Source organism: Athene cunicularia, assembly GCF_003259725.1.
Source record: "Athene cunicularia isolate RWA chromosome 14 unlocalized genomic scaffold, athCun1 chr14_part1, whole genome shotgun sequence".
NCBI classification, from domain to species: Eukaryota; Metazoa; Chordata; class Aves; order Strigiformes; family Strigidae; genus Athene; species Athene cunicularia.
In genome coordinates this window covers 12,145,994-12,164,368 of record NW_020799118.1, presented here as the reverse complement: position 1 = coordinate 12,164,368, position 18,375 = coordinate 12,145,994, and the positions used below count along the sequence as shown (strand labels likewise).

At 52.5% G+C, this 18,375-nt stretch overlaps 1 protein-coding gene across 5 annotated transcripts in view; it reads left to right on the top strand.

Annotated features, from left to right (window-relative positions):
* MAP2K3 (mitogen-activated protein kinase kinase 3) overlaps nt 1–17,789 on the top strand; it is a 31,969-nt gene extending 14,180 nt beyond the window's left edge. For 4 of the 5 annotated variants that reach the window (XM_026858843.1, XM_026858839.1, XM_026858840.1 and 1 more), the window contains exons 2-13: nt 4,128–4,160; nt 4,576–4,645; nt 6,521–6,569; nt 9,404–9,517; nt 10,022–10,141; nt 10,615–10,731; nt 10,887–10,938; nt 11,731–11,858; nt 12,516–12,593; nt 14,750–14,889; nt 15,617–15,662; nt 16,134–17,789. In XM_026858843.1, coding sequence (XP_026714644.1) covers nt 4,128–4,160; nt 4,576–4,645; nt 6,521–6,569; nt 9,404–9,517; nt 10,022–10,141; nt 10,615–10,731; nt 10,887–10,938; nt 11,731–11,858; nt 12,516–12,593; nt 14,750–14,889; nt 15,617–15,662; nt 16,134–16,217 — 1,031 coding nt within the window. In that variant the 3' untranslated portion in view covers nt 16,218–17,789. Of the gene's footprint in view, nt 1–1,839; nt 1,877–4,127; nt 4,161–4,575; nt 4,646–6,520; nt 6,570–9,403; nt 9,518–10,021; nt 10,142–10,614; nt 10,732–10,886; nt 10,939–11,730; nt 11,859–12,515; nt 12,594–14,749; nt 14,890–15,616; nt 15,663–16,133 lie in introns of those variants that run through there. The other variant, XM_026858841.1, reaches the window with a different exon arrangement.
* The last annotated feature ends 586 nt before the right edge of the window (nt 17,790–18,375 follow it).

Sequence of the window (18,375 nt, the reverse complement as noted above, 5' to 3'; positions counted from 1 at the left end):
CCACGCCAGTGGAGTGGGAAGGATAAACCTCCCAGGGAGAGGTGCAGCCTAATAGGACTGAAGTTGGTGGTGGGGAAGACGAGGACTCAGATGTTGAATGAAGCAGTTCCAGGAAATGTCTGTGTCAATTTTTAGCGGGTGGAGGTTATAGCATGAGAAAAAAAAAAACAAAAAACGGTTAGGCTTTTTTTTTTTTTCATTAGGAGGAAATGGTTCCTTTCTTAGCATAAAGGATGCAGTTATGTGCAGCATCACGTGGGCTACAATCTCGTCCGCACCAGGAACTTCTGTCAGCTAATTTTCCCCTGCCCGGGTGCATGGCGCTGTGCCATGTGCCCCCGCTGCCGGCAGCCCCCTTCCGCTGCCTGGGCACCGCACTGGCAGCACCCAGCTGTCCCGTGTGCTCGGGGCTGGCAGCAGAGCCCTGGGGCTCGCAGGGGCAACCAGGACATGTCCCCACATTGCCTTGTCCCACTTTTTGCCCATGTGGAGGGATCTCTCTAGAGGGGTGCTGTGTTGCTCTGTACTTGCAGCCGCTGCTCTTGCAAGACCCAGTGCCCTGGGAAACTAGCGCGTTTCCAGGATTTTTCAGGTGATGTAAACCATTCTGCACGTTATAGTAATTCCTCCTGTACAGACCCTACCGGGATCCCAAACGTGGGACAGACGGTGCTGAGGCCTTGCTGGTGAGAAGGAGCTGAGAGCAGCTGCCTGCGGGGGCTAAAAGCAAATGCTGCCCTGGGATGCACTTGGGACAGAAGGGCTTGAATTGCAAGGTCTTGTCATGCCTATCCCACTGCCTTTCTGTTCCTTCCATTTTATTTTTCTCCCCCCACCTCCCCACCCCCAAGTCCTTCCTCCACCCTCATTCACCCTGAAACAGTGCGTAGGCTTTCCTGGGGGGCTGCAGAGGCTCAGGAACAAGGTCACCTCCTGGAGGTGACACATCCAGCTCTGGGGCTTGCAGCAGGCAGCCCAGCAGCCACGGGAGACTGCCATGCCCCTGTCTCCTGTGCTGGGGCTCTGCCTGCCCTGAGCTGGCTATACAGAGCTTCAGGACTGCTTGACTTTTTTTTTTTTTTTTTTTTTTTTTTTTTTTTTACTGGACTGTGCTCAAGAGGAAGTGGTGTCTGCCCACTCCACCTCTGCCCAGCTGGACCCGCACCCCTGCCACGCGCAGCGGAAGAAACTTGCAGCAAGAAGCAGGATTTTGGGTCAGCCTGCAGGGTGCTGGCAAGCTCATGGCAAATTTTGGGAGAGCTTTTAACAGGCGAATCCAATCTCTGCCTTGGCTCCCTCAGCTGCAGGGCAGCATCATGGGTGATTTTATTCCTGCAGGCATGGGCTGAGCTGGGTTTTCCACCAGCGTAGGTGGCCCAGCCAGAGCTTGGGAGTGGTGGCAGAATACCCCCGGTTTAATCAGTGCTTTTCCAGGTTGGAGCTAGGAAATACTTTCTGGGGCTAGGCAGGACAGGGTGGGAAGGGGATTGTCGCTGACTGGGGTGGTGCAATACTGGGAGGTCAAAGGTGGCTGTTTGGGGGTACAGGGAAGTGGGCTGATGTGCAGGGCCCCTGTTATAGCAGAGTTTGTGGGGAATGGCCAGTGCACAGAGGCATTAAATGATTCCCGTACAGTGCAGGAGGTTTGTAACAGGGAATCTTTGTGTCCCTTGCTGCCCCTCTAACCCGTGCTTGCAAATCCTCCTGCCTGCGAGCTTGGGCTCCACTGAACAACGCACCCCATTGATTCCTGACCCAAGACTGGGTGCTCCCAGCTCCCTCCGGCCTCACTTTTGCAGCCAGGGCTAAAGAAGGTCTGACGCCGCAGCCTGCGGGACGCCTGGCTCAGGGAGCATGTGGACCCTGCTCCTGCCCCGTGAGTCACCGCGCTTCGGCCGGCGCTGCCAGGGGAGCTGGCGGCACAGAAGGCGCTTTGTGCCGGCTCTGTGGGGTTACTATGGCAATTGGGGAGAGGGAGAGCAAATGGATTAAGCAAAATACCAGCTGGGATGGGGGGTATTTCAGGGCTTCATATAGAGCTCTGGCTGGTAACTGCTTGAGGGGGACTGCATGCAAACCGCTGTCTGTGTTTTGGAGCAGGTCACAGAGCAGAAGTGCTTGGTGCAAGGCTTCTGCTCACCAGTGAGCTAAATCCATCCCCGTGGGTGGGATGAGACGTGTGCCCACGGTGAGCTCACCAACCTGCCTGGCTGCAGAAGGACTCTGGGGACCCCAGTTTCAGGTTCTGTTGGCCCCTCTTGCTGAGTAGTGAGAGGCTGGCTGTGGGAAGGGAAGGCATTTCTGAACCCGCACACGACATTTTTAGCTCCATTTTGCATTTGCTCTTGTCATTGTTCAACCAGGTATTTTGCAAAGTGTCATCAGTGAGCATGCTGTGCTGTTGATTAGTCTTTCTTCCAGCCCTGCTGGGTGGGTGATGGGGAAAGGAAACTTTTCAGGCTCATGAATTGGAAGCTGTAATTGCCATGGTCAGCTCTTCAGAGATGGTTTCTAGCCAAGCAGGACTGGTTTGGGCTGGAGTGGTTCTCTTGTGTCGTTAAGCTGGAAGTTCACATTGCTCCTGTAGCTCATGGAAACTGCATTGGTCCCAGACCTTATGGGCTGGCTCTGATGCAGGAAAGGTGGCAGATAAGGTGGGCATATGGACTGCTCCATGCTGATTCCCTCAGCAGGGAGAGATGCTGCTGGTCCTGCTGCTGGGACCTTTGCACTATCTTGCAGACCAGCTTTCACCTGCAGCCGCAGCAAGGTTTGCATTTGGGGCAGGACAGGGCTGGAAAAGTAGGTTTTGGGCACCTGTCTTAGCTGAGGCATCTGGAGCTGGTGGGAGACAGGGATGGGGACGGGGGCTGACTGTGCTGGGCACGTGCTGGACATGTATCATCCTTCTGTCTCACTGCTTCTGTGAGAGCGCTCTCGCAGTGCTGCGTCTCCTGCTGAAATCCCAGCTCCTCGCCTCTCCCCTCCCTTGCCCAGCAACCTTGGGAGTGCTGGACTTTGTCCACACGCCTGTTCCTGGGAGCTGGGCAGGTAGGAGCTGTTTTAAAGGGTTTTAAAGGCCACACCAAGCTGTCTGTTCCCAGCCCAGTGCCTGGAGCACACCTCGCTGTTCCTGCTTTTTAATGTATTTCCCAGGTCTGTGCAGCCAGAAGCACCTTTGGCTGCGAGTGCAGCTGCTCTCTTGTGTCTCTTGGGGGCGATCAGGACTTTGATGCTCTCAGCTGTATCACTTCAGCCCCCATCCCAGCCCCTCACGGTCTGGTTATTTTCCCAGCGAGCTGGGGTAGGTGGGTGAGCTGTTTGCTGATGGAGGAGCAACTGGGGCTTCGCTGAGCAGCCTGGGGTCCATGGCACTGCAGGGAGCTCATTTTCAGCCCTGCACAGGTCCCCTCTGCCCATTGCTGCCCACTGGACCCCCGTGCTGGTTATCTCTTGTTCCTGCAGTTTCATATGCAAGTGTTTTAGCCTTCCCTGGATCTCCCTGAACCCTGTTTCCTTCTGCAGCAGTGGACTGTGTTATTTCTGTGCTGTTTGGAGTTGGGGAGGAGCGGGAAGAAATCATCCTCTCACTGGTCACTCCTGTGATGGGGTTATGCCTTGTCTGGCAGTCTTGGCCTCTGCAAGTCTGGGTTTGTGGCCAGTTTGCTATTGGTTCTAGTCAGCTCTGGTCTGGTTTTGCCCTGGTTTCCCTCTGTTGGGTGTGGGGTGCCCCTCTCCTGCTGGGAGTGACTCCTTGGTTTTGCTTGAGCTCAGGTGGCCGTCATCCTCTACACCAGATCCGACCCACCCTGCAGAACAGGTCTGGCTCTTCCCAAGAAGACCTGTGTGGGGGCCGGGGAGGCTGTGGGGCCAGGAGGAGCTGGACGGGGAGTGTTTTCGGGAGCCCTGTGCATCGCTAATGGCGTGGGGACCTCTTGTGGCTGGAGAAACGGGGATCAGGCCAGGCTTGACTGGGCTGGGCTCTGGCAGCCCGTCTGCCTCCGTCTGCCTGAAACCCAGCCAGGAGAGCTGTCCCTGCCGTGCTTGGGACCGTGAGGGATGCAGGGTGGGTACCCGGTGGGTCTGGAGCATGAAGGCTGAGCTGGTGTCTTCCTTCTCCCTTTCAGATTCGAAAGGATCCTTGGAACCGCACAAACCGGGTAAGTGCCCAACAGAAATCGCAGCTTTAACCCGTTTCCTGAACATCAGCAATTAAAATCCCCAAAGACAGAGGACTGTTAATGACCATGAAGGGTAAAGAGCACTTTTGGGGTGTCTGAGGAGCACTGCAAGGCAGTGCTTGGCTGCGAGGCTTTGAAAATGGTCTCTGTCATGCACCTCTGGGTATTTCTGGAGGCAAGTGCTTGACAGGGATATTGAGACTCACTTGTGTCTCTTGCCTGAAATTTTGGCCAAATGGTCATGAGCACTGTGACCTTCTTGTCATCTTGCCATAGCTGCACAGTGTAGGGGATTCAGGCCATGCCTTCCCTACTTGGTGGCTGCAGGCAGGATGATGCATGAAGGAAGAAAAGCAAAAATGCCAGTTGTTCACGTGGGCATCTTCTCTTCCAGTGAAAAGCAAGAAGAAACGGGAGCTGAGGATAACATGTGTCCCCATCAAACAGCCCGTTGCCAACACAACGTAAGTGTCTCTGTAGCTTAAAGCCAGCCAGTGGTTCTCCAGAGCTGGATTCAATGCTGTGTCAGGGGGAATGGCCTGTGTAGACTTTACAGAATCAGGATAGTTAATTTTTTCTCCTAAGCTCTGGCTTGCAGGTGGTGAAAAGGAATTAAACCTGTACGCACATGTGCGTGCACACATACACAGCATGTGTCTCTCTGGGACGTGCCTGTTTGACTTGAAATGGCCGAATGACAAAGGCTAGGAGACTGCTGGGAGACTTTCTTCAGTCTTCCTGCCATGGCTGTGCCAATGCCAGAGGGCAAAGGCATGGTGGAGAGGGCAAATCTGCCTGAGGGAGGAACGGGGAAAGGTTCTTAATGCAGCAGAAGGGAAGAATTAGTAGCAGCTGGACCACGGCAGGAGCAGGGAGATGAGGGTTGGGGAATGCTCTGCACGGCAGGACATCCTCCCCTTGACCTGTGCGTCAGGGCTGGTTTGAGTTGTTTGCAGCTCCCAGCCTCAGTGCGAGGAGGACGTGGGTGTCTTGCATTGCTGTGCTGCACACCTCTTGGTTGCCATGGGCTGGTGCCCAACTATATCTCAGGGCACCAGAATTTCTCTCTGCCCTATTTATTTTGTGCAGCTGATCCTTGTTATGCTGTGGGGGAGAGCCCAGGGTAGCGGTGCTTGGTTTGACAAAGAGCAGACTGCTTAAATTCCTTTTCTGTGCTGCTCTTCCAAAACACCTTGGGATGCATCTCCATTGCTGAGCCTTGTTTGCTCCAGAAACCTTTTCTAGAGACCCTCCCAGCCCCAGGAGAGAAGTGAAATCCCCAAAGGGGAAATATCACTACCGAAACCCCCAGGTAGATAGGGCAGATCTGTTGGAGGGAGAGCCAGGGGAACTCCCCCACTAATGCTGTGCAGCCTAGCATGCACGCGCCAAGGCACCTCCTTCCCCCATGGGCGCATCTCTGCTCCTATCGCTGTTAGAATTTCCCCTGGGGAAGGCATCTTGTGGGGTGCTTGTGTGCCCAGAGGCTAGTGTAAGGTAGCCACAACTCCTTTCCTCTGTGCTTTTCAAGTTGCAGTGCAAATATTTGCGCAGTGCAAGGTTTTTGCTGGGAGCCTGAAGTACTTCCTTGAAGCCAGAGGTTGTCTTATTGCTCTGAAGGCAGTGGAGAGGTTAAACCAGTTGGACAATCTTCACTCTTAGAAGTTCCCGGGGGAAGGGGGGAGCAGAGAAGTGAGGCATGAGGGACAAAACGCGCGTGTTGGCTCTAAAAGTACCTTGCTGCCCATAATGGGAAGTGGGCAGCAATGAGGGGAAAAAAGCCATAAAGGAAGACTTCTGCCTGCGTGGTGTTGTGCAAAGTGTGACACTGAAGTGCTGCCTGCTCTGCCTGCCACACTGCCTGAAACAGGCCTGTGAGTGTACACAAATGACTCACGGGTGAGGAATTACCTGTTGTTCTCTCGGCGTGCGTTTTGGTCTACGTGGCTGTCCTGTGACAACACCTGCCTGTCAAAACATGACAGCTGAGCTGCTCTGCCACAGAAACGTCTCATCCTGTCGGTCTCTGCTCCTCAGGCTCATCTCCTGAGCAGGGATGGTCTCATAGCCTGTTGCTTTGATGCATGTCTCACCTAGCTGACTGTCTGCGGTTCTCATTGCCTGCGTGTAGCGAGTGCCTGGTGGGTGTGGGTTGAGATGTTACTGGCATGATTAAAGCATTTGTGAGTATTTGGAGGGGGCTGGTTTGAATGCATGACAACAAGGCATGGTGGAAAGATGCAGCTGAAAGTGCTCGAAGGAACGTGAAACCTGCTTCTGGCCAAGAGGGTTAATGAAGCTGAGCCTTTCAGCCTGACTCTCTCTCTCTTTTCTTTCAGGCCCCCGAGAAACTTGGACTCCAGAGCATTCATTACCATTGGAGATAAAGTACGTGTCAATATGATTTCTTTGATTGCTTCCGATTTTGTGTGCCCCGTGCATGGAGAGTTTTTTGATCATGCCTGACAACCTGTCAGGTCAGACAGATTTTGAGATTTCAGAGCACCCTGTGAGGATGATGATGCCCTCTTGGTGCTGCCTTATGGGATGCATCTTTGTAGGGATGAGACATCCCACAGCAGGACCTTTTCCCTGTGGAGCAGTGGGGTGTCTGTGTATTTCAAGCAGTGACTCTTGGGGAGCTGCACATGTCACCCCACCTGCAAGATGGCTCATCTCTGAGCCTGTGCACTCACCGGCTGGTCTCTCCTGCCTGCGGGCAGTCCCTGCAAGGCAGCTGGGTGGCATCAAAGGCTATGTGTGCAGTTTTGTCTGTAGTGGGAAATCACAGCAGTCTGTTGGCAGACACCTCGGTCTGAATGGATGGACCTAAGTTAGTGTGGCCTCACCGGGATCTCCAGCTGCCCTAAAATCCCTTTTGTCTTGCCTGCCCTCAGGGCTGTGTTACTGCCCTGTGGCCCAGGAGAAGCTGGGCACAAAGCTGCTCTCCAGCTCTCCAAAGCCTTTCCTAGTGACCTGATGAAAAGCACTGCTAGAAATAGCCACTGTCTCTCTTTTATTTCATTCTCTTGTTACGGGCTCTCATGAGGCTGCAGAAGGCTGTTTGCAAGTGAGCTAAAAATACTGTGCATTGGATCAGCCCTATATCTAGCTGCTTACCTCCCAGGCAGCCAAGCCACGATGGGATCTGGGCCCTTCAGCCTCGTTGCAAGGTTTTAGGGTTAGGGGAGAGGAGTAGAAGGTTTGGCTGGGTCCAAGAAACAATCCCGTTGCCTGTGCTGTTTTCTGGCCATTGTGTGTGTATTAATAGCTCAGAGAGAGATGCTCTCAAACAGCCTGGGCATGGGGTGTGCAGGAGGAGAGTGCGGTAGCTTGAGTCAAGCTCTCTAGACTCTCTTCCTTCCCTGCTCTGCCGGGTCCAGTGTCTGCAGGAGGGGTCTGGTCCAGGTGTTTTGAAGTGACATGATGGAGGAGGAGGGCTTGGCCAAAGGCCAGCTTTAGGTCATGGGGGTGGATGGTGACCTCGGGTCCATTGGAGCTGTGCAGGCGATGCCATGTGCCCCGTTACCAGGCGAGGGGAGTGCTGGCTCTGTCGCTGTGTTGCCTCTCATTGCTGGGCAGGGTGATGCTGGTTCCTGGAGCGTGCTGGGAACCACCAGCTTCTGGAGAAGCCTTAGGGTAAATGCCAGGAAAAAAAAAAAAAACAAACCCAAACCAAAACAATAACCTGGAACAACTGCAGAACACGTGTCCTGTAAAGCACCACCAGATCCTTCCTGGAGGCCCCAGCAAGAGCTGTGAGCCTGCCCTGCTCCTCTGCCAGCTGCCCGGGGCAGCAGGGTGGGGGGTTGGACATGTCCCTCTTAGCCCTGCTCTCCTCATCTCTGGATCCACCATCCTGCCCAGGAAAGGGCCGGCACCTTCCTGTGCTGGGCAGTGCATAGCTCTGTGCTGAGCTCAAGCACAGACCTCCCTTGCTCCCTGCCTCGGCGCCTGCCAGGCACATCTGGCTCGAATAAACAGAGCTGGGGCTGGCAGGAAGGTCCGGCGGAGCTGGTCGCTGCTGGCCATGCTGTGGCCAGCACCGAGGGGAGGTTGCTGGCCAGGAGCCCAGCAGCCACATCTCCCAGCTTGGCTTCCTAACGCCAAAGGCTGTTTCCTCTCTGCTCAGGGCGTAGCTCGCAGGCACGGTATCCGGTGCTGTGCCTTGCATGTTTCCCACCCTCACTGCCTTTGTGGCTACTGGGGCAATTTGGCATCCTGGTATTATTTTTGTTCCCTGAGACCAGAGGAAAACTGGAGGCTGGATAAAGCCTGGCCAAAAGAAGGCCTGTGACTTATTAGGAGCGATGAACACAGCGTCCAAAAATAGCCCATGTCTCACTCAAACAGTTTGTGCCCTGCCCAGCAGAGCAGGCAATTACAGGGTTAGGGAAACTTGTTTGTGGGTTATGCAGGAGCCCGCTGGCTCCCTGCTGCATGGGGCACTCGCTTGTCTGATTGCTGGCCATGGGTTTTTTCCAGCTTGAAGTGAGACTTACGTAGTTGCACTCTTCTGAGCTCTTTTGTTGCTGCTAACTCACGTTTTACCTTGCTGCCTGCTTTCTGATGGTGGGAGAAAGTATTGAAGGCAGGTAAAACCCTTTTGAATTCCCTGATAATTATGATTTGAGTTGCTGGGTTGCTGCATGCACCAGCCCATCTAAGAGAGGCTTTGCACAGGTGGGGGTGTTACCAGACATATAGGTGTGTCTGTGACCGATGATCTCTTGGGTTTCAGGGTGAGGTGGGAGATCCCTGGCTGCACACAGGAATTTGGAGCTGTGGCAGAGGCTCATGACTGCTGCCCATGTTGGCACAGGGGCTGTTAAAATCCTGCAAGTTGTTCAACAACCGCAGAAACACCCTTGTGTGGGTAATCCCGAGCAGTCAGAGAGGCACCAACCTTTGGTACCCTTTTCAGTGGCAGCATGCCCTGGCTTAAAGGATGAAAGTCCTGATCTATATCTGCAGAGGGGGAATTAAATGAGCTCCGGTGAGTATGGGGTGAGAGGGTTTGGGCTCTGGTTCAACAGATCAAAAAAATATACTCACCTTCTCTTAAGTGTGGAGCCTCTGGTATGTATAGGAGCTGGTGGAGTCCTGTAGGTACCATTGTTTGGAAATGCTTTGAATGAGTGTGCTGCAGGCGTTGGACCTATGCTGATGTCCTTGTTAAGTGTGCTTGTATCTGATTTTTTTTTTTGTCTCTCTCCATAAAGAACTTCGAGGTGGAAGCTGATGACCTGGTGGCAATTTCGGAGCTGGGCCGTGGGGCCTATGGTGTGGTGGAGAAAGTCCGACACGCGCAGAGTGGCACCATCATGGCCGTAAAGGTGAGGACAGCTGCTTGCTGAGGCGGGTGGGGATCAGGATGTGCAGCTCCAAGGGAGTGGAGAGACCCTGCTGAGCTCCAGTGGCATGGCAAAATGGGGACAGGCTTTTCATGGTTTGGCAGCCTCCAGTATTCCTGGTGTGGTTTGGCTCTTGAAGGGTCTGTGCTTCTGCGCTGATAGGGGCTGGGCACTGTGGGGTTGATACACAGGCTTTGAAATCCAGGCTTGGTGCCTGCAGTTACGTAGTGTGAGGTTTGGATGTCAGAGTGCCTGTCCAGGCTGCTGGCCTGATCCTGCATCCGCTGTAGAGCTTGCCAAAGCTTTGTCATTCAGTAAGGTGTTGTCTGGAAGGGAGAATCTGGGCATCTCCTGGGTGCTACTGGTTGCAAAATAAGCATAAAATGCTTACCCTGGCCTCAGAACTGCAGGTCTTCTGAGTCAGACTGAAAAATAATGGTGTTCTCTCACCTACATCAAACCTCTTTTCTTTTATATTTGTCTCAGAGGATTCGAGCAACTGTGAACACTCAGGAGCAGAAGAGGTTGTTGATGGACTTGGACATCTCCATGAGGACAGTTGATTGCTTCTACACCGTCACCTTCTATGGAGCCCTGTTCCGTGAGGTACTGAGCTGGTGGATGGCTGGTGGGCTGCACAGCACTCAGGGCTCGCATGGTTGGCACCGAACTGTCCCAAACCACTTCTGCTTTCTTCAGCACAGCTGGGCTGTTTAAGATGCTTCCATGACTTAAAAGTCAAAGGCTTGTCTCCTTCAGACAGTATTGACCAGGTCCTGTTCCTCACTTTCATGGGAGATGCCCAAGCACATTGTGCATGGCCTGGACTGACTTTGGGCTAGACCCTCGAAGGGAGGCCATTGCAGGTAGTTTTGGTGGTACCTGGACATCTGTGCCCATCGCTATCAAGTGTGGAGCCTGTGTGCTGGTGGTGTGGCCAATGATGGTTGCACGGCAGGGACCTTGGCCTGCCCTGTGTGGAAGTGGCCGTGTCCATTTGTCTGTCTGTCCCCACCGCTCCCTTCAGCTTCTGGGGATTCCAGGCATTTCCCTCTCAACTACTTTCTCTCCATCTGCAGGGTGACGTGTGGATCTGCATGGAGCTCATGGACACCTCCCTAGATAAATTTTACAAGAAAGTACTGGAGAAGAAGAAAACCATCCCTGAAGACATTTTGGGGAAAATGGCTGTGTCTGTGAGTGCCTCTTGGGTTCTCAAGTGGTTTTGTGCATCCCCTGAGCCTGTTGGAGGTCTCTGAGGCCTGTGGTGTGGAAATGAGTGGTGTGTTTGCAGTGGAAGGCTGGTGCTGTGTGTGACTAATGGGTGCTCTTTCATTCTATTTGTCCCCAGATTGTACGAGCTCTGGAGCATCTGCACAGTAAACTGTCCGTAATCCATAGAGGTAGGTGCTGGATGGGGTTAGCATGATGTAGCTGGAGATCTAGCCCTGAAATAAGTTATGCAAGGACTCCTTTCCAGGAGGTGTGTGGTGTGTCCCTACAGTGGGGTCTGATGGTACTTAGGCTCGTGGTGGACAGATCTAGATGCCCAAGACTTCTTCCTGAGATTCCTTATGCATCTGCTTGCATGATGTTCTCTTCCCCCCTTTCCAGATGAAGGGTTGAATATAACTGAATTCCTCACTACCAGTATTTTTATGTACTCAGAGAGATGGAGGTGCCTGAAGCAGTTCTTGGGGACAAAATCCTCAAGCCTTCCTATCTGGGTAGTTCTAGCCAGGTGAGGGCTAAAGGAGACTTTAGAAAATCAAAGTTGGGAATTGTAACACCCAGGTCCTGCTCTTCATCCTGGTATAGTTCTTTGTGTAGTTGTGGATAGATCATGATGGGCATGAGACAAGCTGTCCTGGGAATTCGGCAGAGTTGGACTTTTAAGGTTGTGTTGGGTGCATAAGCCTCTCCTAAGGAACTGGGCATTAACTCCTCAACATTTTATTTCAACCTTTTGACCTGCCTTGTTAGAGAGGAGGCCTGTCCTGCCCAGAGGGCATTGTTACAGTTTTATCTGTGAACAACTTTTATTGAAATAAGACCAGCATGGTTTTATCTCCCTTCCCTTGTGTTAGGGCCTGCCTGGTCCCCTCCCAGGTTGTTGGCAAGTTGTCCCATCTTGTTTCAGGCTCTGTGATACCTCTGCAGAGGCCCAATCTGCTCTCCCATGTTCTCTCTCTTAGATGTGAAACCTTCCAATGTGCTGATCAACAAGGAGGGACATGTGAAAATGTGTGACTTTGGGATCAGCGGCTACTTGGTGGACTCGGTTGCGAAGACCATGGATGCAGGCTGCAAACCCTACATGGCTGTAAGTGTGCTGGTGTGGGATGGGAGCTGGCAGCCTTCAGCTGCCTTCAGCCTTGACTTGAAGAGGCTGCTGCTTAGAAATCAGTCTTGGTTCACCTCTGTCCTGGGATAGAAACCACTTTGGAGTGCTCTGGGCTTCCTGACTCAGCAGAGTCCTCCAAGGAGGGGATTACTCTCCCTGTAAACCCCGCTGTGTGTGTTAATCCCACAGCAGACTCTTCCTCTGCCACCTTCCATTTGCAGTAGGGTAAAAGAGTGGCTGGTCCTGGTTGTGGTGGTTGGAAGGGCTGCTTCTTGTTGGTTAGAAAATGCTGAGGGTTTTCTTGGCAGCATCATTTAATTTCATCCTTAAGATGGTATGATTTTCCCTTTTAGCATCTGTGGCATCTGTGTGGGTAGCTTGTGCTCCTGGGGCAGGGATTATGCTGCAGGGATAGTACAAGTCTCACTCAGGAGCTGAAGGGGAGAGTTTATGTGGGTTGTGTGGACAAGACGTGTCTTTTATTACTGCTAGATTTAACCTCAGACTCTGCCTCCATGGGGACGTGAGCCAGGGGGGATCCACCCAACCTGGCTTTTGGAGCCAGAAATTTGCTTTGTGGGGTTTGCACTGGGAAAATGAGATAGGGTTGTAATATCTTCCATTTTGCTGTTACAGCCGGAAAGAATAAACCCTGAGCTGAACCAGAAGGGCTACAACGTGAAGTCGGATGTCTGGAGTCTGGGGATCACAATGGTAACACCAAGGGCTGAGACCAGTCCTGGGGTTGGGATGGGGTCTGTGCTGCCGGAGATCTAGCCCTGCTCTGAGCTGGTGACTTCACCCCTGGGTGGATGCCCACCAAACAGGACTAAATTTGGATCAAGATAGCTCTGAACATGAGACAAATTACTCAGGGCACAGGGTGGAGGTGCTGCTCTGTTCTCACAGGGGTACTTCACCCCGGGGCAGGTAGCTGTGAGCAGGGGTGTGCAGCCAGTGTTGCCACCACCACTGCGGCTCTTATTGGTCCGGCTGGCAAGCTGGCCAGGAGAGAACTTCTGCCCCTTTTCTTTCCTCCACTCCCTTTTGCATGTTCCTGATGGGTCCTGGGGGATACATAAAGGCCTGTTATTTCCATGTGGTTCCCTTGTACCCCTCCGCTTGGTTTCACAGAGCTACTTGTGTACAGTGCCAGCTCCAAATAGCTCCAGTTAGCTCTGAACTATGTTGTTGCGGATGGCAGACTCCCAGGGGGCAATATCTGGATGACAGTGGACTTAGCTGGGCATCCAAGAGTCTGGCTTTTAATTGCTCTGCAGTTCACTGTGCTGGTTGGAGAGGTAGTCAGTGGAGCAGGGTTTGCTGCAGCTGGGTCACAACCTTCCTGCATGCACCCCACGCCCGTGGCAGCAAAGCCGCGCAGAAGTATTGGGGTGAGTTAGCTCACCCTGCTACAGTGATGGGGGCTGTGCATGGTTTGCAGCAAGTCCCTCCTGCAGGGTAGCTCAGAGCAGCCAACAGGAAGGGGAAATACTTTCAGTTCCAAAATCACAGCTGCTCGGATGGTTTATCTACCTCCTGCAAGAAACGGATCTTGCAGAAGCAACTGAAATCTTCTGGCGCCAGAGGACAAAGGAAATCCCAGCTGTTGGCTCGAAGGGGATACCGCCTGGGAACGTGTCTCTCGCTTTCCAGGAGACTGCCTCTATGGGTAGATTATTTTTAGGAATTTTTCCTGTGCCCTATTAGCTGTGGCCTTTGTTTTGGGTGCTGCATCCTTGCGCTTGTGTGCGCTGGGCAGATCTCTTGGTAAATATTCCCTCTTCCCCAATTGATCTTGTCCATAGTGCAAAACCCAAACCCCTCTCCTTGGTGTCCCTGTGCCAGTGCAGAGCAGAGCTGGGGTGGCTGGCTGGAAATGTAATTAGCTCCGGCTTTCTTCCCGAGATGCAGGAAGCTGTGGGATGGGAGACTGCATGAATGACGAAATCTCTGAACCTTTCCAAAGCTGGAGAGGGGACCTTACTGAAAGCCTGCCAGCCTGCAGCTGAACAGAGCCCCGACCTGTCTGATTCCCTCTAATGTTTTCCTCCTGGGCTGGCTTCCTGTTTTGTTTTTATTTCTGAAGGGGTTTGATTGATTTCAGACTGGCTGGTTTTAGGGCCATTGAGTTGCAGGGCTGATCCAGGCCTTTCTGGCCTGGTGGCTTCATTCAGTTTTCCAGCAGCAGGAGCTGAGCTCCCCTGACCTGAGCCAGAGGCAGGTGGGGGTACCTGGCTCTGCCCCACATCCTTTCAGGTTTCTCATTCCTCCCATCCTGTCCCACCCTGCCAGGTGGGTCTGGAGATTATGTTGCCCATTTTGAGACAGGAGCCAACCCTTGGCATGAGGAGATAACAGCCCAAGAGCTGGGATGGGCTTTTTCCTGCTTGAATTGGGTGATGGAGCAGAGGTGACTTGAAGGACCCAGTAACCAAGGTGGTTTTGGCAAAGATCTTCATAAGTGATGTTCTAGGACTTAGTTTTTCTTGGGCTTGTGGATTTCTTTTTTTCATGTCTGCTCATACAGTACTAGCCTGAAGCCCAGAGGCTGCCTTATGGTGAGCAAAGCACTTTGGGAGCCAGTACAGAAACAGTGTACTGTTATTATTACCTTTTTAAATAATCCATTTTACATATCTTTGGTGGCTTCCTGTAAATGCATTAATATGCTGAGCCAACCTCAAAAGGAAGTATTTTTGGCCTCTGGGTTTTTTGTATTAAAAAAAAATAAAAATGGTGTGACCCAAATTGAAAAGGGTTTGTAAGGAAAGAGGTTTTTCAGTTTGAGTCTGAGCTGGCTGAGGCAGGCAGGCTGTGTGGGGTCGTGCTCGTCGCAGTGTCTCACGTCAACCTGCCTCCATCCTCAGATCGAACTGGCCATCCTTCGCTTCCCGTACGAGTCCTGGGGGACCCCCTTCCAACAGCTCAAGCAAGTGGTGGAGGAGCCCTCTCCCCAGCTGCCTGCTGATCGCTTCTCCAAGGAGTTTGTGGACTTCACGGCACAGTGGTGAGTCTCCGGTGGGAACTGGTGGCTTCTCCCAGCCTGGCTGAAGCGGAGCCCAGTGTGGGGCTGGGTTTGTTGTCCTTTTGGAGCCCATTTCTCCCCACCTTGCCATACCGAGGTTGGTGCTCTGCCCAAACTGGTTTTGCTCTCAGCCTGACTCACCCTGGCTGGTTGGAAGGTGCAGAGGTTTCTCTTCCCCTTTTGCTGCCACTGCTGCTGAAATTTTGGTGGTTTCTGGCAAAGCAGCAATGAAACGAGAACAAACTCCTGGCAGCGTCTGGGTGCCTCTGGGTGAAAGCTGATTTGTGGTTTTGTGGGTAGCTTCTCCTCTTGGGGTATTCCTCTGCTCCTTGTGTGCTGCTTGGAGCTGCCAGGTGGGGGTGAACCCACCAAGGCAAGGCTCGCCCTATGGGTGGTGGGAAACAATCTCCTCTCCTCACCATTTATTCCAGTCTGTATGAACAAGAGAGGCTGTGTGGGGCAGACTGCAGGGAGTTGCTTGGCTTGTGTTTTTTGTGGCAAAACGCTATGAGTTGTCCTTTCCCAGTTACCTGCCTGGCTGCTTCACTGGTGGTTCAAACCTGCTTGGCCAAGGAGGGAGGAATGGGTGCTGCCAACAAAAAGGATGTCATGTTGGTTGGGAAGGGGAGATTCCCTGTGACAGACCACATACAGCAAAAGAAAAAGGTCCTACAGCCTTTCTCTCCTATATTTTTTTAATCTCTTCCAGCTTAAGGAAGAACCCTGCTGAGCGAATGAACTATTTAGAACTTATGGTAAGTGTGGAGCCATTCCTACTTTATCCCAATGCATTTTGGAAGTCAAACAAATGGTCCAGTAGGTTCTAGGGAAATGGGACAACAGGACGTGTGGGTGAATTTTCAGGCACGGAGTGGGATGGGTGTAGCATGTCTAAGGTGGAAGGGTGTGTTGACTTCATGGGTGTTAAGGTCAGGGTTTCTAGGTGTTTCCTCTTTCTGTCCTACCTGCTCTTGGTAAGTTTAGATCTCAAATGATGGTGGTACAGCTGCCAAGGTGGGCTGTCCCGCTGGGCTTGAACCTAGAAATGCCAAACCTGAAAGTGTTAGTTAATCTTCAAACTAACGGATGGTGTCCTGGGAGTCTGGGGAGGAGGTTGGTGTCCACCTCTCCCCCAGAACCTTGCCTGTTGCATGACATCCCCCAGGGACTGCTCTTGGGCTTGCCTGTCCTTGGGTGTCAGCTGATGTTGTCTTTGTTGTTGGCAGGAACACCCTTTCTTTACCTTGCACGACACCAAAGAGACTGACATGGCTTCCTTCGTGACAGAGATCCTCGGGGAAGACTCTTAACTCAAACCTCACTGCTTTGTGCAGTTCCCTCCATCCTGGCTTCCCCGCAGAAGAGCAAATGAGGACTCGAGTTAATGGTGGTTTGCACAAATCGCACTTCCCCAACCCGTGGGCATCTCTGGCCCCTTTTGGCCTCGCAATCACTTTTCTCTTTGCCCTGTAAACAAAATCCCCCAGGATGAGCCTTTTGGAGCCAACACCTTCCAACTAAGCCACGGAGACGGAAGGCTCTGGAGTTCCCCATTGATGCCAGCATATCCCTCCTGGGGAGAGGACCGTGCCCATGGTGCCTGAGCAGCTCCAGTGCAGAGCATGCCAGAGGGCACCTCCCCTCCCCAGCACCCTGGTGCACAGCACAGGAGGGGTGTGTTTCTTTGCTGCCTGGGGAAGGCAGAAGGAAAAAATGCTGCTGCGCTTGCCCTACTTTTCTTCATTGCCTGCACAAAGCCCCACAGTGTGGTCTCACTCGCCTTTCCTTTGTGCCTGGCTCTGCCCCAGGAGCCTATGCAGCTTTTTAGGGGGCTGTGGGGCTCCCTGGGCTCGCTGCTGTTCACACCACAGGCTCTTCTAATGCCTGGCTCAACATCTTAGTGACCCTTCGAGGCAGCACCAGACCAGGTGTCCCCTCAATTGATACGCTGCTCCCTTGGGAGGGGGAAAAAGAACCCCAAACATTTTTTTTTTCAATGGGCTCACCTTGACACAAGCACGCTGTCCCCACAGCTGCCCATGGGACTTCATCTAGCACACAGGACACAAGGTGGGGGACAGACAAGCAGGTCCCTGGGCGCGGCCTCTCTCCCCTCCAGCCCTGGGCTGGGAGGACACAGCCATGCTCTGGACATCTAAGGCCTTTCGCAGCCCCTGCCTCTGCCTTCCCTGGCTCCTGGAGAAGATGTTGCTCCATCTCCCTTCCAACCTGGAGCTCGTGTAAGACCTCGCACTGTGACACCCGCTCGTTTTGGAGGCTGTACTTGCACCCTTCGTGTCCCAAACTGCCTTCAAACCCTCCAGCTGCTCGCCGAGGTGTCAGCCGAGATCGAAACCCCCGTGACTCGCACGGGGGCTGCCGACAGTTGTACATTTTATGTCTATATATAATGGACTTTGTAACGTTTCCTAGTTTTGATCTAACTTGCTATAAATTAAAGCCCTTCTCTGTGGGAGGAGGGAGAAGCAGTTCCTTCTCCGCTAACAAATCCACTGTGAAAACCTGATGTGTTTCCCCACTCTCCCAGCCTGAGCGTTCTGCAAGGAGCTAAGGGAGCAAAAAGGATTTCTGTCTTCTACTGTATATGATCGCGGGATAAACGCACCAGCTGTGGATTTTGTGGGTTTTTTTAATAGATTGAGTTTTCAGAGGGATTTTTTTTTCCTTTTCTAATATATATTTGTGTGTGTACGTGTGTGTGCAATATATATATTATATATTTTTTAATCAGTGAGGAATGTGTGAATGTCTATGTGGCCACCAGATTTGGTGAAATGGCTAGTATTTTTCTGGCTAAATTTGGGGTGGTGGGGAAGGGGTCACTGGAAGACACCCTAGCCTAAGACTTTTTTTTTTTTTTTTTTTTTTTTAAACAAAGCATCTATTTTTTAACTGAATCTTTTAAAGACATTTTTCCTGAAATTCATGCCCTGGAGGTCTGGATTTCAGGGTGCATTTCCCTGATGTCCCCTGAAATTCCTCACTCCCTGCTTCTGCAGCCTGGGGTTTTTGGAGCGGTGCTGGGTATCCTCTGCCTGGCAACGGGGCTGCTTGGCACCAGCTATTCCTGTGAGCTGCTTTCAGGGCAGACAGTTTCAGCCCTCTGTGCCCCTATGCTGGGGCATCATGCAGCAGCGCTTTCCCTCTCACCACTCTCATTCCCTTCCCCAAGTCGACAAACCCTGAGAGAACCAGCCCAGCCTGAGCTGGACAAACCTGTTGGGCTTCAGTTCAACCCTGATCCTCCACCCCACCTCTTGATGTAAAATAAGAAAGTGATTGATGTTCTCCATGTCTCCCTCTGCGGTCCCGCTCTGCAAACCACCCGATGCTCCGACACTTTGCAGCTGAGATGTACAATTGTTTTTGTTTTTTTCATAGTTGGTTACTTTGGATTGTTTTTTGTTTTGATGTTGAGCTTTTGGGTTTTTCCCTTTCCTTTTGACC